At 39.3% G+C, this 25546-nt stretch overlaps 1 protein-coding gene across 1 annotated transcript in view; it reads right to left on the bottom strand.

Moving 5' to 3' along the window:
* The window catches only part of ttc27 (tetratricopeptide repeat domain 27), a 93583-nt gene that overhangs the window by 20662 nt on the left and 47375 nt on the right, over positions 1–25546 (bottom strand). Inside the window, exons 10-12 of the mRNA XM_053333630.1 lie at positions 14206–14319; positions 7741–7836; positions 3708–3830 (exon numbers count right to left, since the gene is read on the bottom strand). Of these exons, the coding sequence (XP_053189605.1) occupies positions 3708–3830; positions 7741–7836; positions 14206–14319 (333 nt within the window). The remainder of the gene's footprint in view (positions 1–3707; positions 3831–7740; positions 7837–14205; positions 14320–25546) is intronic.

Below are 25546 nucleotides of genomic sequence, written 5' to 3'. Positions count from 1 at the left end.
AGAAATATGACATTTACCTGGTGGGGGTTTTAGTGAGCATTTATCTGACTCACCTGCTCTCTATGACAACAATGTAGACGAGGCCAGACATTCATTAACCCTCAGAGCCTCGCCAAAATCATCATGGAAATATTATGCTGAAGCTTTTTGTGAATTACTTGGCTTGCTGATTTTTATTTGGATGCAATAGGTAACAGGTTATTTTGGTGGGAGAGAGAGAATGGGCAAGCGAGGGAGACAGCTGAGAGAAGCGGGAGAGACAGAAGCCTCTAGTTACGGATTATAATGACCAACACGCTCCAGCCGTTTCCTCAATTTGTTTTGCCTGTGTGTGTATTTTGGTGCCAGGCACAGCACAGCACAGTGCACAGGTGGGAGGAAAGGAATAATGACAGAAAACAAAGTTTAATGTGGTTAAATCTGTAAAATATTGTGCATGCACTAATAAATGAATACGACTGATTCTGAGTGTATCTGTTGTCTACAGCTGCTTTATTCTGTATGAAAAGTTTCTTCTTCAGGTCATTAAATCCCTGCAGCATTTGAAGGAACCAGAATACATGTCAATGAATATGTAGCCTCTATAACACTTCAGAATAGTCGATTAGAACTTAGTATTCTGCCTGTTATGTGCTAGACGTTGACTATCTGAGCTCTTTAATCCTGTGTGTCCTGAATTCTCTTGCCAATGTTTTTTTGCAGTTTTTCAGTGGTTCGTGTTTTAACACTGTTGCATCAAATTTTGCGATATAATATAGCAGAGGACAAAATGACATCACCCAGGCGCTGAGGTTTGGTTTCAAAGCACCATCACTGGCTCCAACTCTAACACCAGCCACTGTATCACATCTTGATGAGTGATATAGTTTTATTTGAAGTACAGGGTTTGCCATATTCCATCAATGCCTCTATTATAATGTACTACAAAGGAATGCGTGTGCTTGTTGAAAGTAAGGGAGCAGAGAGAGTCAAGCCCCCTCTGCAGTGCAGTACAGAGATGACCATATATCATAACAATGCTCAACAAGAAACAGCCAAAACACTCAACTCATTACAACGTCTGGTGTCCTTGTGCAGTTTGGGTGAGAGTTTTGTTATATTCCTGGCATGAAATCAGGTGTATTCTTATTGAATGTTGGGCTCTGCCAAAGTTATACATTTTGGCTGATTGTCTTTGTGATGGATAGAACTTCTGGATGCAGCCAGTGGGCGAACACCGTCTGGTATGATGGAAGCATGATGGAATCTTAGTCTTTTTGCAGATGATTTGATTGTGTTGGCTGCATGGACCTGGGACAGTCAGCTGAGTGTGAAGCAGTTGGGATGAGACTCAGAACCTTCACATGAGGCCATGGTTTGGCTGCTGAAAATGTGGACTGCTCCGTTTAGGTTCAAGTGAAGGGGTATCTCTGGGTCTTCTTCATAGAGCATTAGAACCAACAGGAAGATTGGTGAAGTGTCAGCACAGTAACGTTCCAAACCTCACTTAGGGTCAAAAGTTTTTGGTAGTGAAAAAAAGAATAAGATTGCAGATCCAGGCTGCAAACAGGAGTTTCCTCTGCAGGCTGACTGGCCTCACCCTTAGAGACAGGCTGAGGAGCTCAGACTTCAGGAAGGAACTCTGATTAAAACCACTTCCCTTTTTCATAGAAAGAAGCCAGTTCAGATGGTTCAGGTATCTGATCAGGATGCCTTCCAGACACCTCCCTAAAGATTCATACACTCTGCATCTGTGTGGCCATGAGGGTCAGCCTGACATAAATGTCCTCATCCGCCCATGTATGTGAGGATCCATGTGGACCCCTCTGCAGACGTTTGCACGCAGCACAAAATTTGAAAGCTACCACCAGATGTGAATCCCCATCGCCAAAAATGGTTTGATGGGTAAATCAGGAATCCATTCATATAAAGGCGGACTATAACCCTGATTTGGCCTTGTCAAAAGTACAGAACATCTTCCTTCTTCTGTTGTCTTGGCACAAAGGGTGGAAGCTTTGTGATGTTTTATTCTCGGAAACTACAAGATTGTTGAACAGACAAATACTAAAATACATGAAATAGGAAAAATGATTCAACATCAAAAGACACAAATCCCTTGCCTCCTTGGGCCAGATCAGCATTTGATAATAAAACATTGCTATATTTTATCGATCAGCTGATAAACAGCAAAATGATGACCCTCATTTCCAGGCCTATATTTATATTCTAGGGCTTTACTGTAATATCTTTGCATGATTTACAGTTCCAAAACTTATCTTGTACAGGCTCATTACACAGCCTCTTTTCTTATTCTTTACTTGAAATTTTATCTCCTCAAATACATCCGTACAAGTTCAAACCTGAATCAGACGAGGAACAAATGTGGACAACAGCAACCATGGAACAACCTTAGCAACCAAGGAATTGAAGGTTGTTTATCAGGAAACTAGAACAAACACTGAATATTGTTCAGAGCAGGTTGAAGCCTTGGCTTCTGTCTTTCAGGGAGACGTTTGACATACATTCACCTATTGTTCTGGAACGTTGACCATATTTAACAGACATCATAACAGTATATATTATAAATGACAGAAAATCCTAAAAAGCACACTATATCCCCTTTAAATACACTGTACTTCAATGTGAGCAGTACGGTGCAGTCGCTGTATTGGTTTATATGAATTTTATCCATCCCACTAGAGCTCCACTGGACCTTCCAGAATAAAGTGTATGTCCATGTGTATGTAATGGTTTCCACACATCCACCGATCAGGAAACTGAACATGCATCAGTGCAAAGCTGAGCAGACAGACAAACAGATGATGGAAGAGGGTGAAGGAACAAACTGTCTGGATGAGCCGCATCAAGCACAAGATTAACTTGTCAGTGAGCTTCCTGTAAGAGACTGTACATATGTATGTGTGTGTGTGTGTGTGTGTGTTTACACTGAGTATATGTAAAATATGGAGAGTATGGAACTTTATACCAGCTGTTATAAATGTTTTATTACCCTGTCAAGAGTTAGATGGCACTGTAGCATGATGCTTACATACTGCTGCTATGGTTACCAGCAGTTTGTGCACTAATTTAGATTAGTGAGAAACTGCTGATCACTACTATGTTTGAGGTGTCCTCCTATTGTCTTTAACTTGTCAATGATCATAGAACAATTGGAGTTAGACAGCTGCAGATAAGCTCTTCATGTAGATATACTGTTGTTCTTACTGTTTGGGATGTTTTGATGTTTTAATTAACTGTCGGATGGGCAAAAGACAATTTTACATTTCTGTGAAGAATTGATTTGATTGTATTTCACAATTATTTTCTGTTTTACTGTTACAGTATCTGCGTGGGATCAATGCTGTCCGTGTACAAAAGATGAAAAATGTGTTGTGCTTGATGAGCGTTGCATTGGGTTGGAAGTAATTTTCTGTATTTTTGTGGGTGAATGATCTCTGTGTATTTGTCTAGATACCAATGGCAGAGTCTGGATTAGGGTTGGGTGATGTGAACAGTGTTTATACCATTGTAATTATCTCACGTCTTATGTCACTTTCATGGACACACATGGGTTGTGCAATCAAAAGCTGTATCCCCAACTGGTAAAATGATATTTGGATCAGTGGTTAGGTTAGTGTTAGGCTTGGGGCTAGGTGTAGGTAAGCAGTATGAATGAATACCCCATAAGTGACTCAAGTAGAAAAATGTGTGTGTGGTTGTGTGTATACCTTGCCATGTTGGCCCAGCCTCTCATAGCAGATAACCACATCCTCCCAGAGCTCCAGCTTTTCATACATGAGCAGAGCTGAACTCATGCAGCCGAGGTCTGTCAGCAGGCCGGCCAGCTGTTTCTGTAGACGAGAGAACAAGACTGAGGCCCCACTTCCACCTGGATTAACACCATGATCTGTATCTGATATATTATCTGGATAATGACATCCAATCTGTGAGCTTTGGATTGACACCTGCTATTAATAAGATCTTTTGTTATCATGACTCTACCCACATTTTGATCACATATCAACATGCAAATGAGTTGGAGGCTGGACTGGCGGACTTGTTAACAAATATTCTGCATTCCTGGTGAATATGAGCAATGCTGTGGATGGGTGTCATACCATTTTTCAATAAGGGACCAGGACTATTTGTAGCTTTTGCTAGGCTTACTTAAGCTAGCAGGAAGTTAGGAGTGGAGTTGGGTGAGCTTTCAGCCTGTTGAGTGGTGAGTGTGGTCATGCTGTTCAGATTGCATTTACACGTGGCTGAGATCTGATCAAAATGGGATGTGGTCCAGATGCGATATATTAATCAGCTGATATCATTGGCTGATATTGACCTCATATATTTGCATCGATATTATATATATCGATATAATATATTATATAGTATATTTATATACGATATGTGCCGTCATCATTTTTTTACTTACATAAAGCATCTTATATAAATGTGACCCTTCTTTAACTTCAAGTTGAATATATGCATGTTTTTTTGCTCTGCTTTTTTATTCAGTTTTGGTTAATAAAAGTTTGTTAAACTGTAAAATATCATTATCATTACATATCTTTGTCACAAGTGTTTGAAAGCCATATTTGAAGATTACAAAAAAAATGTGGGTTTTCTTAAATACAGGATATATACATACATACATACATACATTCATATTTTTGCACTAATCTCTCGAATATGATTTTCAAATTATTATGTAATGAGGCCAACATATCAATATCAAAACATTTTTAGACCCTAATATCGGTTGGGCCCAAATATTTACACCTTGCATTAATATATAATCTGTATCTGGATATCCTAAGAGGCTACAATCACATCAGCAGCTGTCTGAAGCTGTTAGTATGCATGTTCACAATGAAAATGCTAACATGATGATGTTTATTATGGTCACTATCTTAGTTTGGTGTTAGAATGTGACTGGTTTGCAAGTATTTGGTCTTAAACCATTATTGTAAACATAAAATTAAGTTTGACCTGATTATAACACTGAATGAAAAGTCAGTAGATCGGTATGATTCATCCTCATCTACAAAATCTTTCAGCAATCCATCAACTATCTGCTTAGATGTTGGAGTGGTGAAGCCACATCACAAGCATGGAGACAAATTCTGACAAGACTTTAATGGTGATTATTACCTTTGTTTAAAATACCTGCAAGTTCATTTTTATACTGCTGTGACATAAATAGAAAAGAAGGCCAGCTGGAAGTAAAGTAATCTAGTTGAAACATTGACAGCATGCTTTAGATAATGGTCAGCAGTGATTTCAAATATACTGTATGTGATGTGTAGTTATTGGCCTGAAATGTGCCAAACCAACAGTATGTAAACAATAAAAATGCCTCTCACTTCAAAAAGGTGTAAAAATGAAATAGTTTCACATGGAAACAAAAGCACAACACACAGATATAAAGCCCCTCACAGTTATAAAAAAGGCCTTGAGTGCTTTGTTACATGCAGGTCTCGGCTCTCTAGTGTGGAGAAAAAGCATCAGAGTGCCTGCTGCAATCCTCCGCCTCAACCCACTTTCAAGTCCCCAGGCAGCAATAGGGACTCTTCAATTCCAGCTTTATTGCTGTTATCAGTTATTACACGCTGCCTGGGCGATGTCTCCTCCCCAACTGCCCCCCCCCTCCCATTTCCAACACTCCTCCCCCTTCAATCTCTTGGACAAGTCTAAATCTTTCTATTACTGCTAATTCTACTTACTGCTCTCTCCTATCCTGAGCTGTGTTATATGTTACAGTGTGTGATGGTTTGTCTTCATAGATCTTATGATGCTTTGTGGTTCAGCAGATGTGTCAGTTTTCTACACTTTTCCCCAGTGAGACCTTACAGATCACATTTGCTGCAACTTATGTGTTACAAACTATTCTTCGGATTAGGCTAAAAATGAGCTTTACTTTGTCTGAACACACTTCAACACCTCAGAATGCCTCTAGTGTATAATGGAGTTGAGACATTTAGTGGCTCTGTCCTGTTCTTTACTGGGATTGTCCTTCCCTTATCAAGCAATACTAAAAATAAACACTTCTAAATCTAACCTGTGTGTTGCATATCCACTTAACTTATTTCTCAGGAAATATCTGTATTCTTATTATGGCCAACTTTCTTGTTTCTTACCTTCAGTACAAAAATCATTTGGAATTTTTTCCCCCCATATTTTCTAAATAGATCATTGACCGGTGTGGATGCTGAGCTTTCCTGCACATGTAAGCTTATCCATAATTTCTGCATTATAACATGATGCTGAGTTACCAGGATATTATGTATGGTGCCATTAAATACATACTTAAGGATTCTTATTTTTATAAACTGGAGACGTTAAAAAAAAGACAGCTGGATACTATGTTTTCAACCAACTCATGGAGCTAACATTAATTAGCTCGCTGCCATAGCTAGTGCTGATAAACTGTGCCAGTAAATGTCATTTCAGTCAGAAAAATTTGTGGTTGGACAAATTTTGCCAACTTCTATGTGGTATCAAGAACTCATGGCTTTGAAATAACTATGTCTATGCCGTGCTAGATGGGTAACTTTGACAGTTGTAGCAACAGTAACTGAAGGGGAGCTTAGCAAAGGGTTAGTCATTTTTGTAATCAAACTGAAGTACCATTAATCATTATTAAATGCTACATGTGCCTGAAATATTCCATCAGGCAGGTCAGTATAGAATAGATGCACATTTACAGAAGCCTGGCAAAAACCAAGTCTGTTCATGAGACGCTCAGAGAATTTAGACTGCGAGCCACTGAGGTTCCCCAATTCCAAGAGAAATGCAGATGAACAGAGCCAGAGCGCTGACTGCAGTCTGAAATAATGATATAACACAGTAAGGTTTTCTTTATACATTCCCAAATAGCCAAAGAACCCTAGAGATGTTGAGAGCTATGTTGAATGCACAGGGTGGAGCTGCCAAAGAGCTGTCCTTTCTGAGCACCTGAAGAGAAGAGAAAATGTACAAGTGCAGAAAAACAAGTCGAAAAATTCTTCACTAATGGTCATGAACCCCAAACCCTGCACTGTTCATTTTATCCACAATACAAAAGGACAGAATCAACAATATACTAATGATTAAAGCTGATGTTGCATTATGTCTTATTAACAGTGGGGCATGTTGACAATAAATGGAAAGTGTTTGTATTCTGAGAAGCATTCATATACACAGGCCATTGAATTACAAACTGTGTAAACTGAGCCAAAAGGAAAATTTGACCTGATGGTTAGATAATACTAAAAGTCACTAAAATCATGAGGTATCATCTTGCGGGGAATACCCACAGCAAATATCATGACTTTGTGGTCAGTGTTTATCTGTAACAACTGTCTGTATGCAACGATTACACCTTCACTAATGTTGTGTTCCTACTAGGCATGCTAGCACTGTGGCTTCAGGGATAGCAATGTTGTTCAGTCCAACATTTTGTCCAGACTGAAATATTTATTGGATAGATGGCCATAAAAATTTCAAAAGGTTCCCAGAGAGCAAGTTCTACTGCCTGCCGTGATTCTTTTCCTCTAGCGTCACCAGCAGGTTGATACCCTTGGCTTTTACTGAACTATCTTGACAGCAAATGGATTACCGTGAAATTTGGTAAATATATTCAAGGTCCCCAGAGGATGACTGCTGATCTGCTGACTTTTGCTCCGTAGCCATTAGTACAGACTTTTTTTTTGCCTAGTCAATTAAAATATGTGGTGTGTGTTATGTGTTGTGGTTAAGATGAATAACTGAACCATTGTTTAATACCTGAACGACCCATCTGGGCTGAGCATTGCAGCAGTAGAAGATTTTGAGGCGTTCGTTCACGGGACAGTTCTTGTCATCAAAGTGGTCGACTATCACCTGGAAGAGAAAAAACAAGAGATAAGAAAGCAAGTCTACAAAATGTACTACATGTGGCAGAGCAGCAATCATTCCACCACACCACCACAGTGATTTTATTCAACACAAAATGACTGAAACTTTGATCAAGTGATCTGTGATAGTAGCAGATATAATACCAGCCCCCTCTATCGACTGCTGCTGCTCATGTCTGATGTACGATGTGATCGGCCTCTGAGTATTGACAGGGTTACAGGATGAACACAAGGGTCATTAGGTACTAAATGGCCGATGACAGGGAACATTCACTGAGACAAAGAGCAAACAGTGAACACAACTCTCTTGTGAGGCTGCCTTGTCAAATTGCCCACAGCTGTTCAGCTGTTCCAGTCTCCTACAACAGCAGCGATACACATATTCTTTTACTCAAATGGGACAATAATTCTCTGTAAAATCATGACAGGAGGAACAAACTGATGCTTCTTTGCCATTTTCTTTCTCCCATGGTCCTGCAGCAGGTTAACACCCTTCTCCCACACAGCTAAAACTGATCAGCTGTCAAGATTAAAAAGAAGAAAGCTTTCTGACACTCAAACACAAAATGTTTCCTCTGTGGTTCCTTCTACCTTTCAAAGATATCGGACATGTCAATCACATGCTGAATACTCTCGTCTCATAGTCGATGCTGAGCACATTTCTGAGTGCGGAGAGACAAGAAATCGACAGTTTATCTACAAACTTTGGCTGAACTTGTGTATGTTTGACTGCTACATGAAATATAAGCATGACGAGCTGTTTGCAAGGAAATGGAACAGGAGACAATGAGGATGACTCATTTAAAGTATTCATATGAATCTATGTAGTGCAGCTGGGGTTTTTTCTTAATATTAGCTGCATAATATAAACACAATGTGCCATTTAAGGGATTCAGGTAAAGCAGCAGTGAATAAAAATAGAACATATTTATTATACACTAGGGCTGACACTGTGACAACACAATGTGGAGAACTTGTGCAGCTGAAAATCATTCCACTAAATGACTGGTACTGTATTTCACAGTGATTAGAGTGTACATTTACAGTCAGATCAATATACCAGCTGGCAGACGCATTTGGCAAATAATGATCATTAAATCACATTTGTGCATTCGCTGCTGACATGATGGGAGCTCCTCACTGATCACTGATCAAGATGTACGTCTGTAAAGGTAATCAGGTGATTGCCACTACAACTAAAATTATGTTTGCGATGTTTCCATTTTGCAATACGTCATCTTAAAGTAAGTTCAAAACAGATTTTCAAGCTGGACAGTATCTCACCTTGTTGATAGATTCTCAGTTATTTTCCAGCTCCCTCTGAATAATATTACTCTTATTTACCTCTCCACTGTAGCAAACTCTAGTCTAGAAGCAAAACATTACTTGGTTCTGAAAGTGAAGTAGACTTAATGTGAATCTATACAACAGTGTGAGCTAATGTCCTCAGGAAGCAGCTACAGATCATCTCGTCTCCTTTTCAGCATGGCAATGTGCACGGACTGAGTGTTTCTGAAGCATGAAATGTATTTGTGATGTTTATAAATTGTCTACATTTATTGGTACTTGACTTTGGATTAATATTTAATGACACATTTCAATTACTACTCTGTGTATGCAAGTTTATATGAGAGAGAGATAAGCAAAAGGAGGGGTGAAGGAGTGAGCTGGTGTTCAGTCTCCTCCTGCTCTCTGGATGCTTTTATTTACTACCTGCTATTTTGTGAAACAGTACAAATACAGAGTGGTCTATGTTGGTGCACTGCTGCATTGATGTAATGTAACACATAAGCTTACTAACGTACTGTAAGCTGACTTACGCTTGCTGTTAAATGTCTATACTGTTGGCTGAAGATGTGTTTTCTGGGAGTATTTTAATGTGACATTACTTCCTTTGGGTGGTCATGTGACTCAGACTAACCAATAACTGAGACAACATAAGCAGAAAACTAAAGATCACAAATCAATGTATTGTGTTTATACAGAAAATGCTTTTCACACTGTGCACAACTTAATGGCCATTATAGCTTGTTCTGAACCTTAAAAAACACACTATTCATATACTACATTACCACTACCTTTAAAGTTGAAGTATGTAACTCTGACACCAAGTGTTTAGAAATGGTACTGTGGCCCACGTTCAAAACACTGGAGAGAGCTGTTACTCCTCGCCCCCCTCCCTGCCTGAGTCTACTTCACGCAGGTTGCCAGTTGTTGGACGTGATCCTGCATATCCTCCTCCGTATCAGCGGGTGCAGCTCAGTGCTGTATGTATAGGAGATGTTTCAAAGGCATCTCCTATACATACCCTGGTTTTGTTTCTCAGATTGTCACGACGTATTTGAGTCATAACAAGGCTGTTTTGGTTTTGTAACATCAGACATTATCTGCAGTGTTCCTAGCTGCAGCTCAGTGGCAACTGGCAACCTGGCTGCTGAAACACTACTGACTTGGTGATTGGTAGCTAGGTGGTGGGTGGAGCATCAGGCCAAAACACAGAATGACAACATAAACATGACTTGAGGGCTGCAACTGAGCTTTTCAAATGTGAATATTCTGGCTGGACTACTATTGTCAGTGATATCAGTAAATGGTAAATGGACTGTACTTATATAGCCTTTCTAGTCTGTCACCCTTTCACACACATTCATACACTGATGGCAGGGGGCTACCACGCAGGGTGCCAACCTGCTCATCAGAGGGAATATAACCATTCATACACATTCATACACCGTTGGCACAGCAACGGGAGCAATTAGGGGTTAAGTGTCTTGCCCAAGGACACATCGACATGTGGACTGGAGGAGCCGGGAATCGAACCACCAATCTTCCAATTGAAGGACGACCGCTCTACCTCCTGAGCCACAGCCGTCAGTCAGTGTTTGAAATGAACATGATTCCTTAATGTCTGGTTACATTTTAGGTCCATTTTATGATTATTTGGAATATATTTGTTACATACAGCTACTTTAAAAACAAAGGAAAATAACAACTTAGTGTATAAGCGCTTAACACAATAAAGGTCCTATTTTAACCACACAGCATGGTAGGCCTTATGTGTACTATAACACTGTGTACAGACTATGTGAGCATCTCCATGTAGACCTGCTATTTTAGTTCAAGTGTGTGCAGACAGTGTGAAGCTGAATATAGATCAGCAGGTGTGACTGGTGATTATTGAATACTGTCTCAGCCAGTCAGATCATTGCTCTCATAGCTCTCAAACGGATGTGCCAATCACAGTTGAATGTGATAACGACAGCTCAACATACAGAAAGCTTTTTTTTCTAGGAAATGTATGGATGGTTCATACATCACCCACACATCTGCACCCAAACACAGATGGAGCAGTTTATTTTCAATATCACATAGTTTAGTAATGCTGTGCAGTGTGTTTCAGGGAGGATGACCCTGCTAACCTCACGTCTCCTTCATAAAAAAACACAATATTGAGTTTCAACACTTTTATCAAAATATCAGTCCTGCTGCCTTCAATGGACTGAAGAAGCTTTTCATACAGTATAAAGCAGATACTGTAAGAACCACACATGTATTTATAGATCAATGCAGCATGACATAATGACTTTCCTGATCTGACCACATTAAATGTTGTTTTCGGTGCAGATTTGAGTTGGAGAGTGTTTACTGGAAATAACTGATTTATATTTGTGTCTGCAGAGAGTATTTAGTTTGAGCCTGTTGATATAATCACCCAATCAGCACAGATTGACTTAGAGCGCTAAATCTACGACCACATTTCATTTTAAGGCTTTGCAAATGTTTTCAGTGCTTAACTCAGCATTATGTTGATTTATGTTGTATTTTAAAGTTACATGTTATTTCCAGTTTGCATAGAGAAAAGGAGGATGGAGTGTGTCTCACTTGTTCAGTCTGGACCATTCCTAGAAAAGCACAACTACATACAGTACATCTTTACAAAATAAAATTAAGAAGACGACATTTAGGTCTTACAATTATACTCTCCTGTGCCCAGCCTCTAGCCTGAAAATGTTCAGAGAGAGATTCACAGAAAACTAAATCCATGTTTTCTTTCTTTCAGCTTGAGTGACTCATTTTCCTGCCAGGTGTTTGAGTCTTATAGCTTCTTCACCGGCTTTTTTTCAAAATCCCATAATGCCTCCTGCGCTCCCGTCTTTCAAGGATGTTATTGATCAACATCCAGAATAACATTGGGAGCCGAGGTGGATTAATGGTTTTGTTTGTGCTCTGGGTTGTTTTGAAAGGGAGAACAAGGTTACTCAATAACTCAGTGGTGGTGTGATCTGAATTGAGCTCTGCAACTCTTTTAATTTTCTTAATGAACTCACTAGTAGTCTCATTCTGTGAAGTAAAGAGTCACACAGCCACATACAGTATGAGCACATAATAGTGGGATTACTAATGGAACTACATCAAACAGCAGATGAAACAAGAATACTAATGGAGGTTCTTAACCTGCTTGCACTGAGAATAAAACACAGTGTTGAGTGAATATTTAATGTAATAATATAACATGCCTTTCATTCACACAGTAGACAGTAGATACAAATAGTGTGTAAAATGGGTAAAGTCTATGGAGAAAATATTGTAGCAATGTTATGAGTGTGTGTAGAGATGTTGTGAATGTGAACAAGGTCACTCCTCCCATTGATCTGCAGAGGCAAAGAGCAGCCTGTCTATTGGTCAACCTTTTTTATTTTATCTTTTTATTTTGCTCTTGGCTGAGGCTTGCAGACTGAACTTTGCCCCAAACTTCAAGTCTTTGCCTCCATATCAACCAGGTCTGAGTGTCGAAATATATGGAAGGCTTAAGTTTGTTTTGAAGTATGAAGAGTGCAGGGCTCACCTAAACAATGTGCAAATACTCAGTTAAAAGGTGCGTACAACTCCAACTCTTCTGTTTTCTTGGTGCTTGACACTGACGATGGCTCATAGCTGAAACACGTTTGTTTTGTTGTCCACAATAAATAAGAAGATGGACCTGAGTGTGTTTGGATACTGAGTTAAAGTCAAGCTATTTCTTCCTTCCTCCGGCTGGTCCCATTAAGAATCACCACAGTATATCATATGTTTCCATCTCTTCTCACCTGTTGCATCTTCTTCATCTTTTCCTCCCGCCTTGACGCTTCACCCTCATCTTGATATCACCTCTTTCAATTCGTCCAATTTCTGTCCAAACTGAGCTGTCCCCTCCAATATTCTCATTTCTTATCCTGTCCATCCTCGTCAGTCCCAACAGAAATCTGAGCATCTTCATCTCTGCCACTTCCAAATCATACAACATAGCTCTGTATTGCATAACATAGCATCTAGTAAACCTTCACTCTTGCTTCACCTCTCTTCTGCAGTCCAGCTTACTTTGAACAGTTGACACCAAGTATTTCTTCATCCTCACCATTCTGCTGTCCTCCCTCCCATTCACATGAATGTATTCCCTCTTTCATTCCTCCTCTCCCCAGAGCATACCTCCACCTCCCCAGTCATTCTCAACCTGCTCCCGCTACAGATCACAATGTCATCCACCAACATCGTAGTCCATAGAGACTCCTGCCTGATCTTATTTGTCAACCTGTCCATCACCATTTCAAACATGGAGCTGATTCTTGATGTTATGACACCTCCACCTTGAACTCTTTCATCACACAGTCTTCATATGCATCTCCCACCACTCTTACACTCCATCACTTCTGAATTGCTCATACAATACTACACCTCCTTCTCTAGCTCCACAAAGACACAATGCAGCTTCTTTGGACATTCTCTAAGTCCCATTTGAGATTGCTTAACATTTCTAAATGTTTAGTTACCGGCCCTCAATTTCTTCCAGAAGAACTACAACTACAGATCAGTTACTGCCAATATTTATTATGCCTGGATTCATCTTCAGTCTCTAAATCATAACGATATCATGAAACAAGTGTAGAAAATAACTAAAATTCATCAGATCAATGTTTTCACAGCTTAACATCTTCACTGGACAGCTGTCTGAGGCTGGTCATGATCCTGCCTGTCTATTCAGTCCTGAGCTGGCATTGTTGGGTTGGCATCTCATGTCTCACTGCAGTCTTGTTTGTGCAACTGCAAAAACAGGATGAGATCTGTATGGCTAAGAGGCACCTCCAAATATGATTCCCATATGCTGGCTTCATTTGTGGGCACATGATACATACAAATGAATTCTACAATAACCTGTTTTGGTTTAGAAAAGACTTTCTCTGTATGGAAGGCACTAACAGGCCAAAGGTTTTTCTGAGTAATTCAGTAGAAAAGGCAGATTGTGAATGCTAACATGTACTCCTGATGCTTGAGACTGCTCATACAGCTATAAACACAATCCTCACAGATATCTCCTTACCTGGGTTTGCATCATGGCTCTCTCAACACACCTGGATTTCTCTTTTTCCAGTTTGGCCCTGAGGCAAAGCGCCGTGACCTGCACAGCCCAGAATTTAGGCTGAGACAGTATACACTGTAGAGAGACACAAAGAGAAATAGTTTAGTTTAAAAAAAAATCATGATGTGAGATTACAAGCTGTTTAATTCTAGTGATTTAACAGAAGGCAGGTTTGGCTTGTTTGCATTATAAGAGTGTAGTCACATAAGACCAAGATCTTCCTCCAAATTATAGATTATTTATCAGTTATATCAATTACTTATCAATGATAATTCTACAGACTACATTGTGTCTGTTTGGTAAGGGTACATGGTAGCAGCATGAGCCTATGGAAAGCTCAGTAATGGAATAATACACATTTTTGTAAAATTGTGAGATATGGATGCATGAGAGTGGCCAACTGCATATGAGTGGAGGAGCCATTTATCAAGGAGAACAGTATATATGATAACCTTTATCCCAGATGTATTTTGGTTGAGTTCCATTTGTTACCTAAAAGAGCCAAACCAAAAGAAACCTCAGTGTGCAGTTATTGAGATAACAAGGAGCAGAGATCAGGCTGGTCCACCTCACAGCCTAGTCTGAGGTTCAATACATTTAGTGTATGTGATGGGCTGTTAGTAGCTGGTATGGCCATAAAGCTTGGCAGTGATTCAGTCCCCTAGACATAAAACCAATCAGTTTAGCAGTACTTACTTGTGCTACTGCCCAGCTGATTACCTGTGAACCAAGACATTGTGCTGTAGCCACCGACTAAATACAGTATAGTATGAAACATCTGGAGAATGTATTGATGACCTTAAATATGCACAGAAGAGAATTCCATGTTTGCACCAAAATCAGTTTGGTATATTTCGAGCAAATGCATGGTTGGTGTACCAAATTTAGTTTCATTTTAAGATTTTTTGTGTTCATTTTCCACAAAGTCACGTAGCCTGCAGAGCACATATTCAACAGTACAGCACTGTGATGCAATGTGAATACAAAGCATTGATTTTAGTACTCTCTTAAACACTAGCCTCCTACAGCATATCTGCACACTGGGGGCCGACTGCCAAGCAGCAACCTTCTGAAACTAACCAAGAGTTTCTAAAGCATCCCAGCACTTCACTCTACTACATGAGATCATTAAAAAAAAAAAAGTTGTTAGAAACTGAACTTTCACAGCTGTTGCTTACTGCCATTTCTTTGTCCTCTTTAGATGGAAGAAAAAAAAATTAAAGAAAAACAGTGATATACAGCAGAGAGCTCAACAACACACCACACCTGTTAGCAAAACAATACATAAGGCCTAACTTCCCTTCTCCTCTCTTTCTCCACTATTAGACTAACACAGAACCTAGCTGTCTGCGTGCTCTGCAGTGACAAGTCAAGCAACAAGCTTCAGTGAGAACACCTAATTATTAAAACCTATTACAACCTAAAAGTCTTTATCTGTGTGCTGTGGTGATAATATGCTGTATAATGGCTGTGGCAGCTTAGTGGAGCAGCTTTAGATGAGCTGATTAAAGAGACATGGCCGAGTTATATCCAGCAGATACACTGGCAGGTAGACAGCAGGGAAGATGACTCTACCTTTTTAGCTCAACTCAGGTTTTGTCACGACTTTAATGAGAGCGAGTTATACAAGAATGACTTTACACATTCACAGTATTGATGACAATGGAAATACGCAATGAAAGAGATCCATGGTTTTACGTGATATGAACAAACACTAATGATGTTTGTGGATGCTTAGCGACTCTTGCTGGAGTCATTAGTGCAACAGTAAATTGTCCTAATTATGCAGTTATTCCTCCAGCTAAATCAATCATAGAGCAATTAAAACCAAATGATAAGGCATGCTAAGCATTTGTCATGCGACTGTTAAACATAAATGAGCAATAAGCATTTCTCAAAAAGCAATGAGACAAGTTATTTTACTATCAAACTACCATAGAAAAACTTCTCATGAGATCACATTTGTTTGGAATGACTAGGATTCATTTTTTTCTCCTGTACCTCACATGTTGGAAAATGACAGGAAGTATGTTGATAATGACATGTTTTATATGCTGCATTGTTTGATATTATCACAATAAAGGTTCAAAATATTGCTTGCCTCACTAAATACACTGGAAAGAGATTTTTAAGGGATGTCCCCATCAAGTCATTTGGGCCCCCGTCCAAGAGATTATACTTTGAGTGCTGATACCAAGTCTGATCCTATACTTACATTTACATAAATTACACAGCTGTTGGGTGCACACTTAAACTATAACATTAAAGTCTGTGTAAAGTAAGAATAAATATATGTTCTGAGTTTGACATACCACAGAAAAGTGTGTTGTTAACCACCCTGCCAAATTTGAATGATTAAAATAATCGCCAAATGCAGGTGCAGCTAATCAAATTTGGCACACATTATTTTAGTTATTGAATCCAAACACTGACACAAGTTATTGTTATACAGTTTAGTTATTGAATGGTATAATAGGTTTAACTGAAATAATGTCACTCCTTAAATTAAACATGGCATGTATAGCTAGATCATTTTACTAAAGAAGGCTTAAAAAGAAGGCACTGTTGATGTTGGAACTAGGCTGGCAATGAACACGATTGTGCTTAATGAAAATGTTAACACGCTGTTTGACATTTTTGCCACAAGTTCATCTAATGCAGAAGTGCATGGGGAGTGGAAACAGTCAGAAGAACTCTGGCAAAACTTTGCAGTAATCAGCGTTTTAAAGAACTCATGCCCGTGCCAACCCCTGCATTTCTGATTGTCTGACTGCTTGTGGTTCTATCCCAATCTAACTTCTTTACAGCAATGTCTCCACACTCCCAAATCTCCACTAATTCATTTGGTAGGTGCAATGGAATTACTAAACCTATAGAGATAACACCCAAAGTTACAATGACTGGAATTATCCTTTAAAAAAGTGTAAGACCACCAACTTCAGTGAGATTTAGTCTGAGTCTTATGAAGATTATAGCTACTTAGTAGTCTTAATGTTCCTCAAAAAAAAAAAAAGCAGAATTCACACTGTCATCTTCAGTGTCTGCATAGCTTCATCCGAGTGTCTGTAATTTTAAGAGACAAGGACACATTCAATGCCCAAAGCACCTCTCTCTCTCTCTCTCTGCGATGTGACTGGGTGTAGAGGAGACACTGTTTTGTTTGGTAGCAGACTTGACTTGGCAGGGTGAGGAATAATTTGTTTTGAGGTGCTGGGTATGGTGATCAAAAGTGAGCAGACGGGAAAGGCATCCAGTCTGAACCTTGTGGGACGTGCTGCACGCTGTGCACTGAGCTGTATAAATACATTCAGATGTGACAGAGGAGACATGGCAAGCTGTGTCAGATGGGAGCAAACGCTGAATTTTGTGACTTGGCGGTGATTTTTCAGTGGAATATAGAGATGATGTACAATCTATTAATTTATCATTAACTGCTGAAGGCTGTAAATTCTCACATGGCCTTCATTTTCCAAAACTACAGCGAAAACCAGGTCTTAATTTCCAATTTTCCCCTGTTTTAAATGTGTTTTATTCCATTTTAACTTGCTGCTGTCAGTATAATTTACATTTACACATAACTAAATCCTTCAGTATAACAACAGTGTCATGTTATACTAACCACTCTGCTGCTTTCAGAAATACTGTAGTCATTCACTAATTATTTCCACTTGCTTCTACCTTACAGTTTAAAAAAAAAAAAAAATCTGTTAAGTTATCATCAAAGAACACACTTTGACAGATGACACATGAAAAACCTTCCAATGGCTCACAGTGCATAATCCCTCCCTATCCATAAATGTGAAAATCTACAGGAAGTAACAGTAACTTAATTGTAATTTTAAAAAAGTGGTTTCTGTTAGAAAAGAAAAGAAAAGCAGAGTGGTCAGTATGACATGACTGTTCTACTGATGGAATAAGAAACATTTAGTGGATAAAAACAGTAACATTATTATAGAGAGAAAGTGAGAGCGTATGACATGACTGATAATGTGTATAACTGAGAATTTACCATGTTAGTCCTCACAGTAGATATTTTTTTACCCAGCATTTCTTAGCAGCTGGCCTGTATTTGTTAAGCTGATGCAGGTAGAGGGTAGGTAAGACTTTGCTATTATTTTAATACAAGCTCTTGTTTGAGAATTGAGTACATTTTCAAGATAATATCAGACCTACTTAAAACATCTAACTATAGTTAATCTTTTTTTTTTTTTTTAATGTATCTTCATCATACACATGACATAAACGCAGCAGTGAGCTGGGCAGAGCAGAGATAGATGGTATGACTGCCATAACAGCTCCAGGGAAATAAATTCAACTCCACACCCACTTATACTTCTTCTCTCTGACTCTGGATATCCAAAATCAATATTCGTCTTTCAAAATGGACATGTTCCTTCACCTCAGTGCTGATTTATCAGCCGTTTATGAGCAGTATAATAGGCTGGATCAGACAGACAATCAGACAGATAGACCTGGACACAAGTCAGATGCCTAAATCCTCTTTGTTTGACTTCCAGCAGCTGTTAGTGTGTTGATGAGCTGGATCATCCCACTGCCTTTGCTGAAGGAACCTCTGGACCTCTTTTCTACAAGATGTGGATAAAAACCAAAAGGTTTTGGCAGTCAGGCAGCTTTCCCCTCTCTGAGATGACATAACCTGATTCATATTGGTAGATACAGTGCCTTTCAAAGTGACTGCTGCTGTATATGGGTGAAAAGCCTTAAAGGGAAGCCTGCGTAACAACTGACATCAGTGCTGCCTCCAGACGGTCCTCAGAGAAGGCGGCATAAGTCGGGTATCGATGAAGACAGCCAGACATGTGACAACCATCTAACCAGCCTGCAGATTCCTGGATCTACATGTAGGCTGGGAAGATGCCTGCTCACAGAGCCAGCAGCTGCCTGCAGCGCTTCAGTCCCACGCAGTGACAATACAACATAGGCTGCCAGCTCATTGTTCAAACTGAGCTCACAGCTGGATGGATGGATAACCACAGACCAACTTTGGAGAAAGTGGTGAGTGCAAAATAGGCTGAATACTACATGTCAAATCTGTACCCAAAAACGGTTTCATCTGGGTTGCACCATTTCATGAAATATGGACGACTGGATGTATGTTCCATTTTCTCACCAGAAACCAGGACGTAATAATTCAAATAATGAGATAAGCTATTTAAAAATGTATTTTGCGGTTTATTTTCAACTGTGCTGTCTCTATTTGATTGACAGCAGCTGTCTGGTTGAGTTCTGGCACCAGAATGACAGCTGCTGTCGCCACAATGGCAGCCAGTGTATTGTTAGTAGTGGTATTGAAGATTAAGGTATTGTTGGCTGTATGGAAAAAAGTTCCCCATTTACATTGATGGATAACTAACAGTATGCCATCATGAAAAAAACCCAGCAGACATGTAATTTCAGTTGGATGTGATGTTTTAAGATAGTGGCAGCATGTACTACATTGTACAATGTAAATAACTTTATTATAAAGTCAAGAGGTTGTGATATGTAGCACAACAAGCTGGCACAAACAGAAACAGAACATCTTCCTCATGCATCACAGCGTCATCTGCCTGAAGTGGAACTACTCTGACTGAAAACATGATTGCTGTTATTAGTCTTTGCAGCAGTTTCTAACCAAACCAATGTGCCATGAACATGACATCCACTGCAACAGCATGGCATGGCATGGTGACGGAGGTCTATGCGCTACACCAAGCTTTAGATACAAACACAATAGTTGAAAGTAGATCAATAAAGGTTTTCACTGCTTACCTAACTCAAAGGCTTGGAGGCCTTAGTTGATAATTCTGACAGGAGCTGAAGGAACAAAAAAGGTGGAACTCAACTGTGAGAGCAGTCTACAGCGCACACACATTAGACTTAGACTATTTTTTGATTCAATGACTAAATAATTATCTTTGCAAGATGAACGTGAAGTATACTGTGAACTTTCTATGCTGTCACTCAGAGGCTAATGTTAACATATTGAAGCAGCAAACTCCAGACCGGCTGACCAACAACACACACTGCAGCATTAAACAACTTTAACCAACTCTGAAATGAGGGAAAAATTCAGTGTGTCTCACCTCAACAACCCTGTGTTTAACCTGAGCTAAAGGTGCAGCATAGAGGCTGCTCTACACCACTCACTTTGTTATTCTCATACAGGCAGGAGACTAGAAGATGCTTTCAAATTAATTAATTCATTAATGTGGTGGAAGTACACCAGTGAATGGTTTGGCACACAGTATACTGGAGCATGAGACTGAAAATTGTGCCTCCTTTTCAGTTCATTCAATTGAAAATCAGAGTTGTAGAAAACAGAGTGAGAGAAGAGACTCAGCCTCTCACCTTTCAATTCGTATCTTTATCTCCGCTCCCGCCCTTCACTTCCTTTCTCTTTAATTAACTGACTTACGTGTGGCAAAGACTGAGAGCAGCCAAGCATGAGATGGAGAAAATATTTGCCTTCGCAGGACAAAAGAGAGAAACTGCCAAAGAATAGAGTGCATTACAACTGACAACACCTTCCATGAGGAGAAAAGCTACCATTTTTACAAAGCTGGGTCAAAGATAGTCAGAGATAAAGGGCATTTTATTCCTGTCCACCCCAAAACTACTCTGATGTAATCATTTGAAATACCCCTTTCAGACAATCTGTGTTCCTGACACCCAAGGTTGAGCTACAATAACTGGTTCATGTTTTTCTTAAAAATAAATAAATAAATAAAAAATGACACCACTATGGTGATTTAACAGCCTTTAGTGTATGTAACTTCCAAAAATCTAAAACCTCAGACGCAGGTCTATTAAGAAAAACAGCCTCTCTACATGGTAGTGTAGGGTTATATATACTGTGAGTGTGCTTGTGTCCAGTGAGATTAAGAATTGTGGACAGTTTAAGTGGATTCAGACCATAGAAGCAGCACACATGGGGCCCAAAGCTACCTTTATTACCATTACCATTATTAATCAAGCAGTTATGGAAAATATAACGCAGAGACACATAACTAGTACAGGAAATAAATCACTGATAAGAACAATGTAAATTTAGTCTCTGGTAGAGATATTTCAGGGCTCAGTATCTCTAAGTACACAGCCATTCATCTAATACTTAATAAAACACCAAAAACATCAACCCCATGGTGACCACACAGGAGCAGTTAGAGGATCATCAAAGCCATTACAATGTATTCTTTATAACTTTGGAGGTCTACCAAAACATCATGGTAGTCCATCCAATAGTCTCAGAAACAAACATATCACAGGTGTGGTGGCACTGGAGAGTCAGAGGATCATTATGCTTAATCTTCTGGGGACCATGATTGTCTTTAAAGATGACTGGATCAATGCAGTGGACTGACTTACAGACACTGTCATTCTTAAAGTTACCACTATAATAAGCTTTTGATGGAATCACTGTTTAAAGTATCCTGTTAAGTGCAAGTGGTGCCAGAAAGGCGGGCTCTGGCTGAAGGAAGATGACTTCTGTCCAGAGCCAAGGATTTGAATTTCAGGGAGATTAGGTGCAATAATTACCAGTGTGCTTTTACATATTTCCTTTTAAACCTTTTTCTTTTTTTTTCTTTTTTTAAAATTCTACCAGGTTGATCTAATACAAGGAGTGTACCAAGTCCTTTAACATTATTCACACTCAGTCCTTCATGGACTGATTGATACAGCAGATTGTGGACAGAAGGTGAACGGGGCCTACAGGTGCAGCTGTGGAGGGGAATCTAACCATAAATAGCTCAACCAAATTTCATAACAATCCATCCAATATTTGTCTAGTTATCATTTATGTTGAGGTCTGGACCCAAGTGTTGGACCAGGGATGCATTGACAATTTTATGCATTACACTTTGACTACAAGTGATCTCTTTCAAGCAGCAGCCTCAGCCAATCTGGCAGTGCTTATAGAATCTAAACATGATCATTACTTTTGTTGTGTTGAGATCTGACCAACTTTCGTCATATTTAGACTTGGACTCTCTAGAATGGCTGTGTTAACATTTGCCAGGCAGAATTTCTGCTCTCTTTACCCCAAACTGGAGTGACTACACAAAGAAAAAGACATGATAGATACAACTCGCCCAAAGCTGCAGCTCTGCAGGCTTACTCTGAATCTTTCAAAAGGAAATTGTCACAGTGCTTTCAAGAGCACTGAAGGAGCAGATAAGTACCTATCTTAATAAGTAGGGATTTGACAGGCCTATTATTTATTTTGTTAATTTAATATCTTTTTCCTCAGGTTAATGTTAGAATTATGAGTCAACTATATTCCTTCTTTTTTTTTTAAATCCACACTGGCTGCTTTTCCTGAGCTCCAGGTGTCCAGGACTTGTCCATGTCACTGGACAGATGCCCTTCTGTTTCCACAAATCAGGATGAGAACTTCCATCAAGGCTCCCAGTTTCATTTTAAGTAATAAAGCCTTTTTAGTAGATGATGTGCTTATGTACAGACAACTCAAATTTATCCTCACTGTCCAAGCATACTGAATCAAAGCAGACAAGAGAGACTTTGGTTGGCTGAAACCATTATGTGAGATTGGGCCAATCTTTCAGTAAAACACAGGCACCATTGGATAAAAATTAAGTCAGGGATTCAATGGACCAAAAAGCAAAGACAAAGAAATAGTAGTTGTGCTAGTATGATTAGACCATCCTTTACTTTCCTACCACCATGCCACCTCCACAAAAACAGCTGGCATTAAAGCAAAGAGCAGCTAAAGACATAGATACACACCCAGGGAATTGTGAATGTCTTCTCTTTTCCCCACTGTTGGGCTAACCCTAAGGCTGACTTGAAAAGAGAGAATCTGTCAATTGGTGAAACTAAATGAATTGAAAGCAATGCCTGCTCATTGCTCAGCTGGACCCAAAACGAAGTTGGCCTGTACCTAACGCTGTGGTGGGCTGATGGGAAAAGCGGGCCGAGCTCCCCAGGGTTGGCCGGAACCAGAGGCATTGAGTTTATGTTGTGGCCAGTAAGAAGCTCGTACAGACAGAAAACTTTGGCAACTCCCTTGGACTTGTGTCATTTATATATGAATATGCTTAAAAACGCATATTATTTTTAAGCTTTCTTTTCTGTAAAGTATTATACTAAAACTATTGTGTGTTCAACAATGTGAAACACACACATACTTAGTCAGACATCAGAAAGCTAATAACATAAAATAATAACACGGGCATGAAAATCTATGGCGATATGATTCTACTCCTTTATTTGAACTTATGTCTTGTCTTTCAACTCTATACACTTCCTTCACTATCAAATGTCATGGAACAGAGTCCACAGTAACTAAGTCTTTATGTCCCATAAACAGATCTGAGTTACATCATTATACCATCATGATAACAGCAGAATTAAGGACAATGTATTTGCTGTTAATGGGTAGGAATATATTCAAAGGTTTATATTATAAAAGCACAAAGAGCCAGCCTGCAAACTTGCCTGCGGTACAGATGCCACTGAGAAATCAAAAAGGAAGCTATAATGTGATTACTTTTTAAGAGAGACTTATTTTTTACTATTTTATAGGCAACAGAACCTTTTGGCACATGACAATACCAGCCCTGGGGTTTGCCTCCAGAGATTTGCTGGTTTTTTATTTTAATTTCCTGTCCCGTCAAATTCCATCTGCCAAGCATTCTCATCAGCCTGAATGGACCTAACCCTAACCGTGCTTTCAGAGGATACTCACTGAATCGGCCAAGTAAGCTATCCCATTACTGTGCTATGACGTCTCTGGAGTGAGGGAGCGTCTCCAAACAAGCTCATAGCTGTTGAAAAAAGGTGTCTGGCTTGTCTTACAATGTTTAGCAATTTTGGCTTAGGTTTCAAAGTTGCAGTGATGGGAAAGAACAGCTGTGTCAGAATGTACCCAGCCCTGCTCTCTCATGTGGCACTTGGGATAATAACTGTGTGGATTAGGAACTTCTCTCATCGCAACAAGATGACCTTACATTTACCTGTGTCTGAGGGTAATGGGTTCACATGCTGGCTACTGCAATACACTCACACTGTCTAAGTTCAAGCTTGTTAAACGAGATACGGAGATTGATGCAAGGCATTTTTCTCTTGAACACTCTACACCATACTTAGACTCAAAAGTTAAAGTAACTGAAATCAATTTTTCTAAATATTGTTGGTATTTGTTTTGACTTGTGCACTTAGTGGGTCGAAACTGTAGTTACCCAAAGAAGATAGTTAGACTAGCTTACTAGCTTCCACTTTCTGTGTGAAATAATAAATAATAATAATAATAATAATAATAATAATAATAATAATAATAATGAGTCCTTTCAAACAGACAGACAGATTTAATTCTAATAGTTGATACACTATGTGGACTTCTAGAAAAGAGGAACGAACACCTTGTATGTTTGTAGGATATACAGGGCTATAAAAGTTCTCAGTTTAGTAGCACGCCATGGAAGTCACCAGAGTGCATCCCAGGTATGTCGTCAGTCTTCTGATGTAATGGGAAGAGCTCGCCCTGAGGCTCAAGGCTTGCAGCCCTCTCAGCATTTGCGCAGAAAACAACTAATCCCAATGGAATAGCCATGATTAACAAATCTGTATTCATGTTTCATGTAGAAATCAACTTTGGTGAAGTCTGACCTGCAAATTTGTGCCATAGATCAAATTGATTCACTGTCCAAAATGGAGGAAGCTATGGTAGCTTTTTAGCTGTGTTGGAGCATCAACTTGTATTTATTCCACCACTGTTGGATCATAGACTGCTCCACAAAAACACCACGCTCTGCGCTTATGAGACAGGAGTAGATAATATAAATACGTTTTTTGAATAAACTGAGTTAACAAGTTTGAAAACTGTCCGAACAGGATTGGAGAGCTATTGTGTGTAGCATTAACATGTTTCTAACTGGCATGAATGTTAACAGTTAGCTTTCCAGCTACAACAGTTCATCATGCAAACAGCCAAATATTTTGTGAAAAAATATAGATACATTTTGTTGTGCTGACCAATCTTTAGATGCTGTTTCCACAAATTCATACAAATATGGTTTTATCATCTTTTTAAAAAAGTGAAAAACATGCACAATAGCTGCAGTATTATTAGTTTGCATTTGAGGAAATTCAAGGTAACCTAGAGCTACCTGTACTTTTGCTGGAGAAATAATGAATAGAAGTCAGATTATGATAGCAAATATGTTCTGAAGCTGCAGCTTGGGGAGTACAATTATTTCACAGTGAACCAAAGAGTGGGAAAGAAAAGTTGGGCCAAGCCTTAACAACAGCAAAGGATAGTAGATAAGTGTTCCATGATAGA

The sequence above is a fragment of the Scomber japonicus genome, chromosome 14 (genome assembly GCF_027409825.1).
Source record: "Scomber japonicus isolate fScoJap1 chromosome 14, fScoJap1.pri, whole genome shotgun sequence".
Taxonomy (NCBI): Eukaryota; Metazoa; Chordata; class Actinopteri; order Scombriformes; family Scombridae; genus Scomber; species Scomber japonicus.
The sequence above is the reverse complement of the archived record's forward strand: the minus strand, read 5'-3'. Positions and strand labels throughout refer to the sequence as shown.